At 45.8% G+C, this 14,591-nt stretch overlaps 2 protein-coding genes across 3 annotated transcripts in view; one reads left to right on the top strand and one right to left on the bottom strand.

The window, feature by feature from the left end:
- Positions 1-4,143, top strand: part of LOC114512073 (pentatricopeptide repeat-containing protein 1, mitochondrial) — an 18,985-nt gene extending 14,842 nt beyond the window's left edge. For both annotated transcript variants that reach the window (XM_028530981.2, XM_036020720.1), the window contains exons 7-9: positions 258-374; positions 1,167-1,349; positions 3,035-4,143. In XM_028530981.2, coding sequence (XP_028386782.1) covers positions 258-374; positions 1,167-1,349; positions 3,035-3,217 — 483 coding nt within the window. In that variant the 3' untranslated portion in view covers positions 3,218-4,143. The remainder of the gene's footprint in view (positions 1-257; positions 375-1,166; positions 1,350-3,034) is intronic.
- On the bottom strand, positions 3,646-14,591 carry BUD31 (BUD31 homolog). Its single transcript, XM_028531010.2, has 6 exons — positions 14,393-14,591; positions 12,927-13,058; positions 12,374-12,495; positions 5,815-5,937; positions 5,416-5,582; positions 3,646-3,890 (listed from the first exon to the last, which is right to left on the bottom strand). Exons 3-6 carry the CDS (start codon positions 12,465-12,467, stop codon positions 3,840-3,842), a joined length of 435 nt encoding a protein of 144 aa, XP_028386811.1. The 5' UTR covers positions 12,468-12,495; positions 12,927-13,058; positions 14,393-14,591; the 3' UTR covers positions 3,646-3,839.

Here is a 14,591-nt window from a genome sequence, read left to right as displayed (position 1 = left end):
GAGGCATAGAGAGGGACAGGATATGAAAGGCATTCAGGGAGAAGGGACAGCATGTTGGAGAGCGGCTGAATTCTGGTGAGCTGGCTGGACAGCTCTGAGAGGGGGCTGGGCGGAGGCCAGTCCCCAGTGTGGTCAGCAGAGGGAGCCTGAAGCCTCGGAGCAGAGCCATGCCTGTGGGGTCTCCAGCTTTCTGCCAAGGGCTTGGTCAGACAAGACTCTTGTCAGGGCTGATGGGGATGCCATGTCTGTTTCCACAGGCACTGCTACCAGTCCTGGCAAAGAGGGGAATCGTCCCCAACCTCCAGACATTCTGCAATTTGGCTATTGGGTGCCACAGGCCACAGGATGGTCTGCAGCTGTTGGCAGACATGAAGGTGAGTGGGGCCCAGGCCTGGGCAGGACCCATGGTGCTGAGGAGCACTCTGGGGATGCTCAGGAAGAAGTCTGGGTGAGGGGAAGTGGGGGTCCTCTGTACTGAGATAGGATAAATTGTGTGTGTGTGATGGGGGGCAGGGACAGGGAGAGTGGGATCACTCTAGCTTCAAGTGTAGAATGATCATTGGCTCAATTTGGGAGAAGGTGACCCTGGTGAGCTGCTGCAGGACTGGGTATTGAGAGCAGGGATGTTACAATCTTGAAGGTAGTGACAGTGGGGTGAGATTGAAGGGTGGGGACAGGTCTTGGCCCCAACACTCTGTAGGGGTAGAGGATAGACTGGAGCAGGAATGTATCAGAATTTTGGACGGGGGCAAGGGATGCAGTAAACCCACAGCCAAGAACCAAAGAGGTGGTCTCCTGCCTGTGGTTACTGCCTGAGTCCATTGACCTCTGAGAGCAACATTGTCTCCCTCCAAGTTTTTTTTTATATTGTTGTTCAAATACAGTTGTCTCCATTTTCCCATCTCTCTCCTCAAGTTCTTGAGGACTGAGAGGGTAAGGTTCTCAGCCATATGGAATGGGTCCACAGAGTGGGGCACTTGGGCTTTCCTTTGGGAGAGGACAGTGAAGCCCGTTGTTGCTACCAGATTCTGCCTGTCTTGTCCCTGGTTGCTGGTCTGCAGAACAGACTTGACTGGCAAGGTAGCTCACCAAGCTGGATATGCCCCAGCAGGCTTTGCCCCAGCAATCTGCATCATCTCACTGATTGTATGTCTATGATGTTCCAGAAATCCCAGATGACCCCCAACACCCACATCTACAGCACCCTCATCAATGCGGCCCTCAAGAAGCTGGACTACACCTATCTCATCAACATCCTGAAGGACATGAGGCAGAACAGAGTCCCAGTGAATGAAGTGGTCATCCGCCAACTAGAGTTTGCAGCCCAGTACCCACCCACCTATGACCGGGTATGTGCACCGGGCTTTAATGTGCCCATTGTCTCCTCAGCCTGTGCTGCCCCACCCCTGGCTCTGGCCTTCTGGGCTTAGCATTCCATTGCTTTAAATTGTCAGTGGCTTCCCTTAGGAGAGAAATCCCAAACTCCTTAGACAGTGGTTTGCAAGTCCCTGTCCACATAGCTCTCATCTCAGGCCATCTTCCCTTTGTTGGCTCTGTCAGTCCCATTGGACTTCTGTCCTTTCTAGATAACACCAGCCTTTTTCCTGCCTCAGGCTTTTTGCATTCGCTCTGCCCTTGAATAGGCTGCTCCTGCTTTTTTATATAACTGGCTTTTTGTCCTGTAGGTCTCAGCTTAAATGCCTCTCTCAGAAGATACTCAGCTGGCTGTCTCCCTTCCCATTACATACAGCACTGTTCTTTTTCACCATGTTTCATAGCCTATGCTCACATGTGCACGTGTGATTTGTCTTCATGAAATTGTGAGCCCCTAGAGGTGGGGACTGCCTGCCTCGCTCACTTGGATCCCTGGAGCCTGCCCACTGCCTGTACCCAATATGACTGTTTTTGATGAAAGGGGTTGGCAGTGGGGCAGTGAGAGTCTGCTGTGATGGCCACTTCTCCCCATGCTGTTCTGAGGACATCCAGCTCTGGGGGTTCAGTTTTTAGGTCTACTGAGTCAGACCCTGTGCTGAGCTCCAGGACAGCTGTGGCTTGGAGGAGCACCATCTGATGGGTGGGGAGACAAGTCAGCAAGGGCATACGAAACTACCGGGGCACAGGGTCAGGGACAGCTGTGCAGGTGCAGTGCTTGAGTGCATTTTGAAGGCTCAGTAAGAATTAGTGAGACAGTAGTGGAGAGTATGCCAAGCAGAGGGCATAGCTGGCATCTTTGAGCAGTTGGTTGTTAGTCTTATTGTTTCCTCAGGGATTTTTATATATTCTAGATACTAGTCCTGTTGGTTGCATGCGGCAAGTATGTACTGGTTAGTAAGCTGTCTTTTCACTCTGTGGTGTTGGGCCCACTAAGGGTCTTCTCAGGTGGTCATCAGTCCCCAGACTACCAGAGTACTTAGAGCTTATTGTATTTAAGTCATACATTCATACTCATTTCTTTGGGATTGTGCAGGTACTTCTCTATGTACTTTCAGGCAACATTAGATACATACAAGTTTAGAATTGTTAAATCTTTTGAATTAACCCTTTTATCATCATGTTGTCTTTATCTCTGATACTTTGCTTTTTCTATTATTCCTCTGCCACCTTTCTTCTGATATCTGCCTGGTACAGCCAGTTTCCTCCTTCTCTCTCTCCCTCTCCGTAGAGACCACCACAGTGCTGACATGACGGTCAGAAGGGAGACTGGTGGTGCTGAGGTGGAGGCACTCAGCAGACTGCAGAGGCACAGTTGGTGGGACCCAGTGATCTGGCTTGGGGACTGGAATGACATCCCTGGGTGAGGTAGCAGAACAGATCCTTAGGAAGGATTGTTTGCAGATGGCAATCTGGACCTGCCTCATGGTGCAGCAACTTCACACTTCACTTTTCTTTAGTGTACTCAGCTTCCGTGCCCTCTCCCTTTCTACAGCTTCCTGGAGGCTGCAACAGCTGCTGTGGTTAGGGATTAGCTGTAGGTAGTGGCTGTGATTCTAACTGGTTTGTCTAATCTTTGCACTCCATGCTTCTCTAATTACAGTACAAAGGGAAAAACACCTATTTGGAGAAGGTTGATGGCTTTCGAGCTTATTATAAGCGGTGGTTGAAAATGATGCCAGCAGAAGAAGCCCCTCACCCATGGCAGAATTTCCGGACCAAGCCCAAGGGGGACCAAGACACTGTCTCTAAGGGTGATGTGGACAGAGGCCTTGGGGACAGGTGATGGGGAGGCCCCAGAGGACCTCCAAGCAGAGCTGGAACTAAGTACACAGCCTTCACAGTGCTTTGTGGGAACTCTAGGAGTCTTTCATGTTAAAGATATGTGAACATACTAGTGTAGCCTCAAACATGAGCATAGGGTCAGCCAGAGTGAGAACTGCAGCATTTTGATGGCAATGGTATAAGGACAAGTGCTGGGCCCTGGGTGCCTGACAAATTCACGGCAGGTTGCAGCACAGCTGGTCACCTGGGCACATCATCTCAAGCCATTCTCACTTGTGAGGTTGTCAACCCCGTCACTGATCAGGACGGTGAACTTGATTATGGTCACATGGCACCTAAAGGGCAGGGTCAGGGTTGAGTTCCAAGGGCCTGGAACTCTCCCACTGGGCTCTAAAGACTGCTGGCTCTCTGAAAGAACTAACGCAGGGCCCAAGGTTACAAGTTTTATTTCTACAAATTATAGCTCATGAACAACAATGCCTTCACACGTAGAGACCATACTCCAACTTGGGCCTGGGGCACTGCTCTACCAGAAAAGCTGCTCATAGGAAAGGGGTGGCACGACAGGCAGAAACCTGTGAAGTCCAAAGTCCTGGGTGGAGAGGGGTCAGGGCTCCAGGGCCTCAGCCGGAGCAGCCCCGGCAGCCGCAGTGTGTGCACTCGATGATCCGGCCCTGCAACAGAAGACAGCTGAGACGCTGCGCCCACAGCATTCTACCCCTCCCCACACACATAACTAATCCACCCTCTGAGAAGGTTGGCAATTGGACAGTCATTCCCTATGGGACACTCCTCAGAAACTCCTCTATGACAGTTTGGAATGGCAAAAATTCGGTTCCCTCATGAAAATGAAATAGCTGCTGTTGACATTGAAGTTACATCTCTAGTACGTTCCATTTATGCAGATTAAACTTTTTCCCCTAAAAAAGGGGGATGGGGAAATCTGTGTGTGATTCTTTCTGTTCTGCCAAGTGAGCATGCCATACCCTGCTGTGACCTGGGGGCAGGGAGGGCTTCTTCCACTGCTCAGGGTCTCCTCTGGTCGGGGGACCTTTCCAGTGGGGGCACAGGGAGAGCGGTGTGCACCTGAGTCTGTGTGGTGCACGGTCTTGTCACCCTAGCAGGACAGTCTTGTCCCCCAGGCCAGGTGTGTGGCTTGATGTCTGGCCTGGGGCCTGTCCAGTGGACAGAAGACCCCAGAGCAGTTTATATCCATTTTCTCTCTTTTTGGAGTAAAACTTGTTTAGGCAAACAAGATCTGATGGTGAAACCACCTAAATCCAAAGCGGGCTGGGTCGGGGCAGGACCCCCTACCAGACACTGCTACGGAATCCTGGTGCTCTCAGAGAGGGGCTCCTGCTGCTCTGCCCCCAGGAAACGAACACCCAGAACCTTCCTTGGGAGAGGCAGCCCTCGTTCACTTCCCACTGCTCAGAATGCCTGTCCTTGACTTTCCAGATGATTCCTATTGAGCTAAAGTCCTTGGCTCAGAGTTAAAACTGTACAAACTAACCAGTCTGCAAAGGGTCTCTGTGGTGACTGTGTGAAAGGCCGAGCTGGAAGACAGAAAATCTGGTCTAAGCTCCCAACTGGATCCACAGTCAGCCAACAGGATGCACTCGAAGGACCCTAATGGCTGACATCCCAGTAATGCCTCTGCCTCCTGTAGTTCCAGTTCAGAGAGGCTTGTGCCCTCGGCTCAGCTACTGCATACCCAGCACCATTCCTGAGCTGCCCAGCCTAGTTTGGAACACAAAGTTTTGATGACAGAAGAAATAGAGTATTTAAAGTGTCAAACTGAGGAAAAGGAGGCCTGGAAAAAAGGGCAGCTGAAGGGTGAGCACTGCTGACTGGCTTACCCGTTCCTGATTCAGTCCTCCCAACCACCTTAGGGGTGTGTGTCATTACCCCCGTTTCGTAAGTGAGGCATGGAGTTCATTAACTTGCCCAAAGGTAGACTTGAGATTGGCCCCCAGACATAGCAAATATGATTACTGCTAAAGTGCCTAGCACGGCTTCCTGAACAGAGGGGCTCACTCTGGGCTGGGGGGTGGGAGGGGACAGCCAGCAGGACATACAGCAACTAAATTATTTCCAGCCCCAAGAGTATAAACTCCCTCAGTGTCAACTGGAACAGAATTCTGATGTGAAAGTAACATCAAACTTAATTGTCAGACACAATAGGGAGAGAGACATTACCACTTCCAGCTTGCTTTTGGGGACCCGGCAAATGCAGTTTGTCCCAAAATTGGTATCCCGTGTCTGAATGCACCGCAGGCAGCACAAGTTCTCATACCCCTGCTTTTTCCATTTTGCAATCAGGTTTTTATCTGCATAGCCTTCTTTAATACAGTATTCATACAGTTCTGTCAAAAAGATGATAGGAAAGGGCATCAAACCATGATGTAACAAAGCTTGCCCCACCGCTAGCCCATCACTACCCTTCATTACAACGAGTATTCAACACTGGCCCCTTCCCGCCTTTTCTAGTGGTAAAAATATCATGAAACTTGCAGGGCTTGCAAGAATAGAGCCATTACTTAATAGATCTCAAAGCTACCCAAGGTGGAAAGGCCAAGAGAGAATCTAGTCAACTACCTCTGCTTATGGCTTTCCGCTTGTAGAAGAGGTCAAAAATATAGCGGGTCTTCTGGTGGTGGATCCTGAAGATGGGCCACAGGGATTCCACTTTCCTCTTCCCCTCATGAGGTTCTGTTTCAGCTGGGGAGAAAAAGGTATGTGTTTATTTTGTTTTGGTAGGTAGGGCTACTCTGCGCAGGATGTAGTGTTTTTGTTTTAAATGACTAGGAATAAGAAATATATCTTACTTTATACCGACTAAGATGACTACAATCAAAATGACAGAATAAAAAAACAAAGACACGATAACAAGTAGTAAGGACGTGGAGAAATCAGAATCTTCGCTTGCTGCTGGCAGGAATGTGAAAGGGTGCAGCTGCTGTGGAAAACAGTCCGGCAGTTCTTCAGTAAACAGACGAGTTATCATGTGACTTAGCAATTCTGCTCCTGGGCATATACCCAAGAGAACTGGAAACACACGCACATAAAAAGTAGAAACCACCCCAGTGTCCACCAACTGATAAACAGATAAAATGTAAACTAGCCACACAATGGAATGTAATTAGGTAGTAAGAAGGAATGAAGTACTGATGCATGCTACAGCACGGATGAACCTTGAAAACATTATACTAAGAAAGTAGCCCCCAAAGCCCACCTACTGTATGATTCTTTGTCTTTAGAGACAGAAAGTGGATTGCTGAGAACTGGGAGATGTGGAGGGGTAAGATGACTACTAAAAGGTATGTGCTTTTTTTTTCCCAGGGTGATGAAATGTAAAATTGATTATGGTGATGGTTGCCCAACTCTGTGAATATACTAAACACCCCTTACTTTAATACTTTGAAAGGGCAAATTATACCTTACATGATTTATATCTTATGCACCTATTTAAAAAAATAAAGCAAAAAGAGTAAGCCACCTGATTTAAACATATTGTTTTAATTTTAAAATGCCTTTTTAATTAGACACATTAGAAGTAAAAGATTTTGAAAAATAATTCAAAGATAACCTCTATTTAACGCCCTGATCTTTATCCTTCCAGACATATTCCTACAAGTATAATAATTTCTCAATATAATTTTGGGCCCACTGATGGGCATCCTAATCATTTCTAAGGTACCTCAAACTTCATTTTCCAACCAAAGTCCTTTAGAGGTAAGGGGGAAAAAAACTGGACAAGCCTGAAAGCGCCCAGCACAGCAGGCTGCAGGAAATAACTGCTCCACCAGTGTGCACAGGGTCAGGTAGCAGCTCTCACCCGCCACAGGCAATTTAGCAGGCCCAAGCTGATTTTTGCCTACCATCTCCTCTTGGTTTGTAGGGCAGAGAAGAAAGGTAAGGAATGGTTAAAACAAATAAACAAACAAAAGAAACTATATTTCTGTTTCTCCAACTCTGAGGCTGTCTTATTTACCTAGGATTTATAATTCACCTCAACAAACAGGTTTCTGTGACTGAATCAAAAGGCAGGTGTTGAGGATGCAGCAAGTAAGTGTGCCCACTGCAGGCCAGGCCCTGCTCCGGGAGCCCAGGATGCAGCAGTGAGGAGGACAGAGAAGCCCCAGGGCTGCGTTCCAGAGGAGGGAAGCAGGTCAACACCTGGTGGTAAGTGGTAATGGCCACAGAGAAAAAGAAAACACGGGAGGGGACAGCAAGAGGGGAAAGGAGGGACTGCCATTTTATATGGGTGATGAAAGGAAGCACGAAGGAGACATCTAATCAGAGACCTTAAGAAACAAGGGGGGAGGGAGGTGGGCGAACTGGGTGAAGGTGGTCAAAAGGTACAAAACTGTAGTTATAAATGAGTCCCGAGGAGGTAACGTGCAGCACAGAGACTAAAGTTAACAATACTGCATTGTACATTTGAAAGCTGCTAAGAGAGTTTATTTCAAATGTTCTTATCTCTCTCTCACACACACACAATATAACTATGTGAGGGGATGGATATTTATTTATTTTTAAAAGATTTATTTATTTTTAGAGAGGGAAGGGAGGGGGAGAGAGAGAGAGAGAAACATCAACGTGCAGTTGCTGGGGGCCGTGGCCTGCAACCCAGACATGTGCCCTGGCTGGGAATTGAGATGGATATTTATTAATACTAAATGTATTGAGGTAATCATTTTGCAATATAAAGTATACATGTATCATATCATTATGTTGTACAACTAAAAGCAATGTTTTATGTCAATAGTATCTCAAATATGCGGGGCAAACATGCTTGAGAGACAGAGCCAACAGCAACACAAAGGCCCTGAGGCAGGACTGTACCTGGGCATCAAAGAACAGCAGAGCGGCTCAGGGGCTGGGAAGGTAAGGGAGGGAGAGAGGTAGGTGATGGAGGTCAAGAGTTGGGGGTGAGACTATGTTTGACCCAAAAGGCCACAGGACATTGGTTTTGCTCTGATGAGGAGGTGAACCACTGGAGGGTCCTGAGCAGACAGTGTTACAATGTGACTTTGAACTTAAAATCATCACCCTGGCTGCCCTGTGGAGAAGACTGTGGGGAGAGAAGGAGGAGGCTATTACAGTAATCCAGATGAGAGGTAAGGGTAGCTTGAACCAGGTGGTGGGGGTGGATGGGATAAAAGGAGTCAGACTGTAGATACATGAATTTTTCTAAGATTTCACTACCAATAATTTCAAATATACACAAAAGTTTATTGAACTCCCAAGTACTTATCATTCAAGAATTAATAACAGCTAGTTTAATTTTGTCCTGTTCTCCCCACTTTAAAAAAAAAAAAAAAAAGACACTGCAGTTTATCTTTTTAATACTTAAAAAAGGATTTTTATTTATTTTTAGAGAGACGGGAAGGGACGGGGAAGTAGAGGGAGAGAAACATTGATCAGTTGCCTCTTGCACGCCCCCCGACCAGAGACCTGGTCCTCAACCCAAGCAGGTGCCCTGACTGGGAATTGAAATGGCAACCTTTTGGTTTGTGGGAATATGCCAAACCCACTGAACCAGCTAGGGCCTGTTCTCCCCTCTTTTGGGAGTAGGGGCATAGGAGTATTTTAAAATGAATCTCAAACATCGAGCAATGCATTCATAAATACATATGTATCTCTACATACTAATGTCTGTAATGCCAATATCCAACCCAACAAAACCAATCATTATTCCTTATTAGGATCCCATATTCAGCCCATGTTCAGTTTTCACTGATTGCCTCAAAAATACCTGACAACTGTGTGTCTGAATTAAGATCTAAATAACATCCAAATGTTGTATTTGGTTGATTTGTCTCAAGTCTTATTTATCTGTAACAATTTCCCCTCTCTGTTTTGCCACCATTTATAGGAATCTGGATATCTCCGATGCTTGTATAGGAATAAAAGAAAGAGGGGAGTGAAGGGCAGCTTCACAGTTTATGGCCTGAGAAGGGAAGCATCTTTGGGGTGGGTGAATGAGGATTCACCGTTAGTATAGAGCCTAGTGGGGAGACAAGGCTGGAGAAGGCATTTGCTCACCTGCGCAGAGAGTGCGGAAAGCAATGTGGTTAGATGAGACCACTGGTGGAAAGCAGGGGCATGGAGCTCCTTAAGATGCCATCTTGGAAATGGAACATTTCTATGCTTTTGAGTTTTCTCTCAATCTTTTAATCACAGCATCACACATTTAAAAAATCCCCTTTTGGGCCCATTTTGACAAGATCATGTGAACATTTTTTGATATTTTGTATAGGTTCACACAAAAGTGGAAGGCAGCGTTCAGTCAGTGATGCGAAGTTCTGTCACTATGAGGATATGAAGAGGCCAGAGGTAGGGGATATCATGCCATAATCTAGACTTAGGTTTCTGCCTCTTTGCTAATTCCAAAAACTGCTCATTAACTTCAAAACCTGGGCAAGAAGCCCTGACCAGTGTGGCTCGGTTGGGTGTCATCCTGCAAAGCAAAAGGTTGCCAGTTTAATTCCCAGTCAGGGCACATGCCTGCATTGAGGGTTCGGTGCCTTGTCAGGGTACGTACAAGAGGCAACCAATTAGTGTTTCTCTTTCACATCAATGTTCCTCTCCCTCTCTCCCTCTCTTTATTCCTCCTTTCACCTAGCTCTAAAAATAAATCAGTTAAAACAAAACAAAACTACCTCTGGGCAACAATTCTTTTCAAGTTCTATTCTTAAAAAGTCTAATTAAATGTTTATCATGCAAGTGTTGACTATACTCAGTTTTCAAATGGTTTATATATTTTTTTAATCCTCACTTGAGGATGTGTTTTATTGATTTTTTTTTTTTAAGAAAGAGAAAAAAGGGGTGGGAGTAAGAGGCGAGAGAGAGAGAGAGAGGAGAAACATCAATCAGTTGCCTCCTGTATGTACCCTGCCTGGGAATCGAACCCACAACCTTTGGGTGTACCGGATGATGCCCCAACTAACAGTCTCCCAGGCAGGGCTTCAACTAGTTAAAAGTCCTTATAAAAACAAAGTTATTTTCAAGTCCTGGTTATAGTCCATAGAGATAATGCCTTTGTCCATCCCCAGAGAACCCTCTGCTACACATAATTTCCCCCACCTCTGCCCCTCAGGCTCCATTATCAGGCCATCTTTGGAGGGACTTATAGGGCAAGAGTGGCTACACAAAAACTTAAATAATGAGCTAAGAGACATATGAAGAGACAAGAAGTTGTGCTGAAATCTTTCCTTCTAAGATAACAGTGTCAACTGCTTCAATAACTGAATTGTTCCATAAATGGCTCCCAGAACAAGACAACAGGTGTAGAAATGCCACTGGTTTTAGACCTCTCTGTGGCAAAGGCCATGCAGGGGTCTTCCATAGCCTAAAAGCATGGCCACAGATTCCACGAGCAAAACTTGCACTGGCTGCCCTGACTGGTGTGGCTTGAGTGCTGGCCTGTGGACCAAAGGGTTGCCAGTTCCGTTCCCAGTCTGATTCCTGGTTGGGGCGCATGCCTGGGTGGTGGGCCAGGTACCAGCTGGGGGTGTGTGAGAGGCAACTAATTGAAGTTTCTCTTGCACATCGTTTCTCTCCCTCCCTTCCCCTCTCTGAAAATAAGTAAAATGAAAGAAAACTGTTACTAAAACAGACTTGCACTGGAAGCTGGCAGCCCCAGCCAGGCTAAAGGTAAGGCTGGGAGAGATTTTGTTTGGCTTCTCCCACAAAATTTTTTTAAGTCTGAATTTTAAATTAGAACAGTTTACATAAAACAGCTGGATTTCCTGCTTCTCTTGGGAGAAAAAAAAATTAGCAAATTGGGCAACACACAGGCTATATTCAGCATGGTAAAATGGGCTCAGAAGGAACAGCTTCTGGCCCTCACCAGTCTGCCACACCCCCAGAGCTCCCTATGGTTCCCAACACTGAAGCCAAGTCTGATACCACCTGCCACCCACTCTGTTTTCCTTACAGTGGAAGTAAGAGTAAACTGGGCAAGCAAAGAAATGCTGAAGGGCTACATGGTTAAGTAAAAATGGGAGAAAGAATACTTATTTTGGAGGTAAAGAAGATCACATATGTCTAAATACTCTCCCCCCAAAAGTCATCCCTTAAAAAAGGAAGATTTATTTTTAAGGACTCACAAAACCTATTACAGTATTCTCCAAGTCCCTTTATTTTGAACAAATAAGATCTGTTTGGGGAAGAAATCTCTCAGCCCAAAATGATCTTGATTACTTTAAGTTCTGGAATTTAATAGAGGTTTTGGAGAAAGGAAGCAAAATAATTTAACATTCATTTAGTAATTACTGCTGAAGTATGACTCCACAGTAACAATGGTTAGTTACCTCAAACTTAAAAAATTACTTTAAAAAGTAACTTAGGCCCTGGTGTGGTGGCTCAGTTGGTTGGAGCATTGTCTCATATACCTAAAAGGTGTGGGTACTGTTTATGTACTGGGGTTTGGACCCCAGTTGGGGTGCATTCAAGAGGCAACTGATCAATGTTTCTCTTTCGTATCGATTATTCTCTTTCTCTCCCTCTTCCTCTCTAAAATCAATAGACATATCCTTGGGTGAGGATTTAAAAAAAAAAAAAGAAGCAACTTAATAAAGGGTTACATGGTGATCATACAAGACTAACAGATGTTTGTGGCTTCTAATAAAATTTCCAAAAACAGTACACTACACTGATTAGCAAGTGCAGGATTATACATTTAGAGGGAAGTGGAGATGGTGCATTCTAGAAAACTGGTAGATGATGCAGAAACAAAGATGATGAAAAGACTGTCAGAAACCCATAAGGAAAAATCTGAATAAAAATGTTTCAGAAAAAAAGTGAAAAGAACAGGGCTTTCCAAATAAATACACTTTGTATAATTTTATACATACACCCAACCAAAAACAGTAAGTAATTACAGGCCAACTATTTGCTCTATATTCCCTAAAATTTATATATGCAAATTGGCCCCCAAATGTTCTTTAGGCCCTTTTCGTTGGCGTATTCTTACTTTTTGGCACTTATTCTATTCCTGTGGATTAATAAGCAAACAAAATACGTCAGTGTCAGGAAGCCACACTAGTGCCCTCTTTGCATTCAGACATCCACTTGTGCCTGGCCCATAGAGGCATCTAAGCCAGTGACCCTTGGATGCAACCCCCCATATAGGAACTCCCCTACTCACCTTCTCTCATCTTTTGATCTAATTCATCCAGTGTTGGTTCGATCAACTCCCAGCCATCTGGGGGAGCTTTCCGGCTTCTTTTGACTTTAGGCATTTCCCCCCACAAGATAATTTGCAAAGATCTGGGAGGAAAAATAAAGTAAATTAGTTTTGGAATCTCAGATACCCAAAGGCCCTCACAGCCTCCATTGTGGGGCACATTTACTTCTCTAACTCTGTTAATTGCATCTGTAAAATGGGGTTATAGAACCTACGTTATACGGTCATTGTGAAGACATAACTATAATTCTATGTAATATACCTGACTTTTAATGGGAGTTTAATAGGTTTTTGCTGTTGTTATTAATTACCGACACCAACTATTAGCCTGGCCCTGAAATGGATACTGGGAACACAGAACAAAGAATAAGATACAACCTCTGTCCCTGAGAAGGTGACAATCTAGGAAGCAGATAGAAAGCAAAAACGCAATTACAATACAATGTAAGAACTATGGAAGGAGTTGAAAGGATGAGTGTTTAAAAAGGGAAAAGACCACGTAAAACCAAAGTACCTTAGGGCTGTTTCCCAAGATTGTAACCGAAAGATATCTGGTCTCTTCAGTTACAGGCTCAGGTTCTTGTCCAGCTCTACCAAATAGTCTGTCACTGGGAAGTCACATTCTCTCTCTGGTCCTCAGTCTCATCTGTAAAGTGAGGGTGGTGGATTAGCTGGATTGCCAAGGTCTCTTTTTAATCCTCATCCAAGGATATGCTTTCATTGATTTGAGAGAGAGGGAGGGGGAGAGAGAGAGAGAGAGAGAGAGAGAGAAACATCGTTGTGAGAAACATCGACTGTCTCTCATACACATCCCAATAGTGGATCAAACCCAAAACCTAGGTATATGTGCCCAAACTGGGTATCAAACCTGTAATCTTTTTGGTGCACAAGACAACATTCCAATCAGCTGAACCACCTGATCAGGGCGCCAAGTCTCTTTTTAAACTCAACAAACATACAACCTAGAGGCAAGTCATGTAAAACCCATGTAAATAGAGCAGCCCATATGGAAACAATTGTACTTGGACAACAACAACAACAAAATAGTCCAGCCCAAATGTAAATAGAAAAGAACTTTTTTCAAACCTCATAGCATTTCCTAGTTGGCAGAGAACTCAGGTTATCTCTCACCGTTAAGTATAGCAGACTCCTCTCCCCCCAGATCATTCAGCCCCTCCTTTCTGTAGGACGTAAGGCAGTTTACAAAGTCCCCCCAACCCTCACAACCTCCTTTCACAAATTCTCCATAACAACCATACAGATAAGACAATAAACTCCAGAAGGTAAAGTCAAAGTCCCACAGCTGGGAACTGACAGCGTCTGATTCTGACTGGGGGCTCCCAACTCCTAAATAAGTGGTCTTTTGCACTTGTCTCCTCTACGTTAAAGCTAGAGATGGATGGAATCTGGTTCCTGCCACAGCACGCAAGGACTGGGAGTACAAAAACACAAGAAGAACCATTCTGCTATCACCCAGGGAAATTCGAGGGCCCTGGTCCAGCCTTTGAATCAAGAGAAGACCTCCCAGGAGAGGTACAGGTAGGAGGTAAACTAGATCAAGAGGTGTCGGGAGATATAACACAAGCAGTAGCGCTCGAGAGAGGCGTCGAGTGGGAAGGCTTTCGGAGGAAAAGAGGGAAGACGTTACACCCAGGACTGGAATAGAGGCTTATAGAAGGATGGCATCTGAACCAGGCTTACAACAACAAGCAGTTTGTTGGCAGAAAACATACTCGGCAGAAAAAACTGCGTGTATGGGGGCGAGGAAAGAGAGAAACAAGAAAAGCCCCAAATCTCCCATCCCCTCTGCAGAACGACCGAGGGGCCGCCTCCTCTCCGGATCTTATTCTGACCTCCCGTTCTAGAGGGCCGAACCCGCCCCAGGCCAGACACTCAGATCGCTCTCTGGGCCAGTGCAAACCTCCGATATCTGGCCCCAGCCATTACCAAGGTACTCGAGAAAAGATCAAAAACACCCACCGGAACCTTTAACGCCGTTGGCCGCCGCTTCTTTCTCTACTGCTTCCGCTTCCCAGGTGGTCACTTCAGGATGAGGTCTTTGCGGAGCCCCGCCCCACCATTCGCAGATGTTGCGTCATCTTAGGTGTCCGCACCTCAGCCTGTATAGAACACCAGGATCATTGTTGCCTTTTTATCCTCGCTTTCTAGGGATTGACTA

This window comes from Phyllostomus discolor, chromosome 3 (assembly GCF_004126475.2).
Source record: "Phyllostomus discolor isolate MPI-MPIP mPhyDis1 chromosome 3, mPhyDis1.pri.v3, whole genome shotgun sequence".
Taxonomy (NCBI): domain Eukaryota; kingdom Metazoa; phylum Chordata; class Mammalia; order Chiroptera; family Phyllostomidae; genus Phyllostomus; species Phyllostomus discolor.
This window is presented reverse-complemented; position numbering and strand designations above follow the sequence as displayed.

Bases quoted from the DNA above. Each gene is read 5' to 3' on its own strand.
- BUD31 (XM_028531010.2), bottom strand. From the start codon at position 12,467: ATGCCTAAAGTCAAAAGAAGCCGGAAAGCTCCCCCAGATGGCTGGGAG. The intron at 5,938-12,373 runs GTGAGTAGGGGA...TTTTCTCCCCAG, and splicing joins AGATCAAAAGATGAGAGAAG to CTGAAACAGAACCTCATGAG. The intron at 5,583-5,814 runs GTAGTTGACTAG...TCTTTTTGACAG, and splicing joins GCGGAAAGCCATAAGCAGAG to AACTGTATGAATACTGTATT.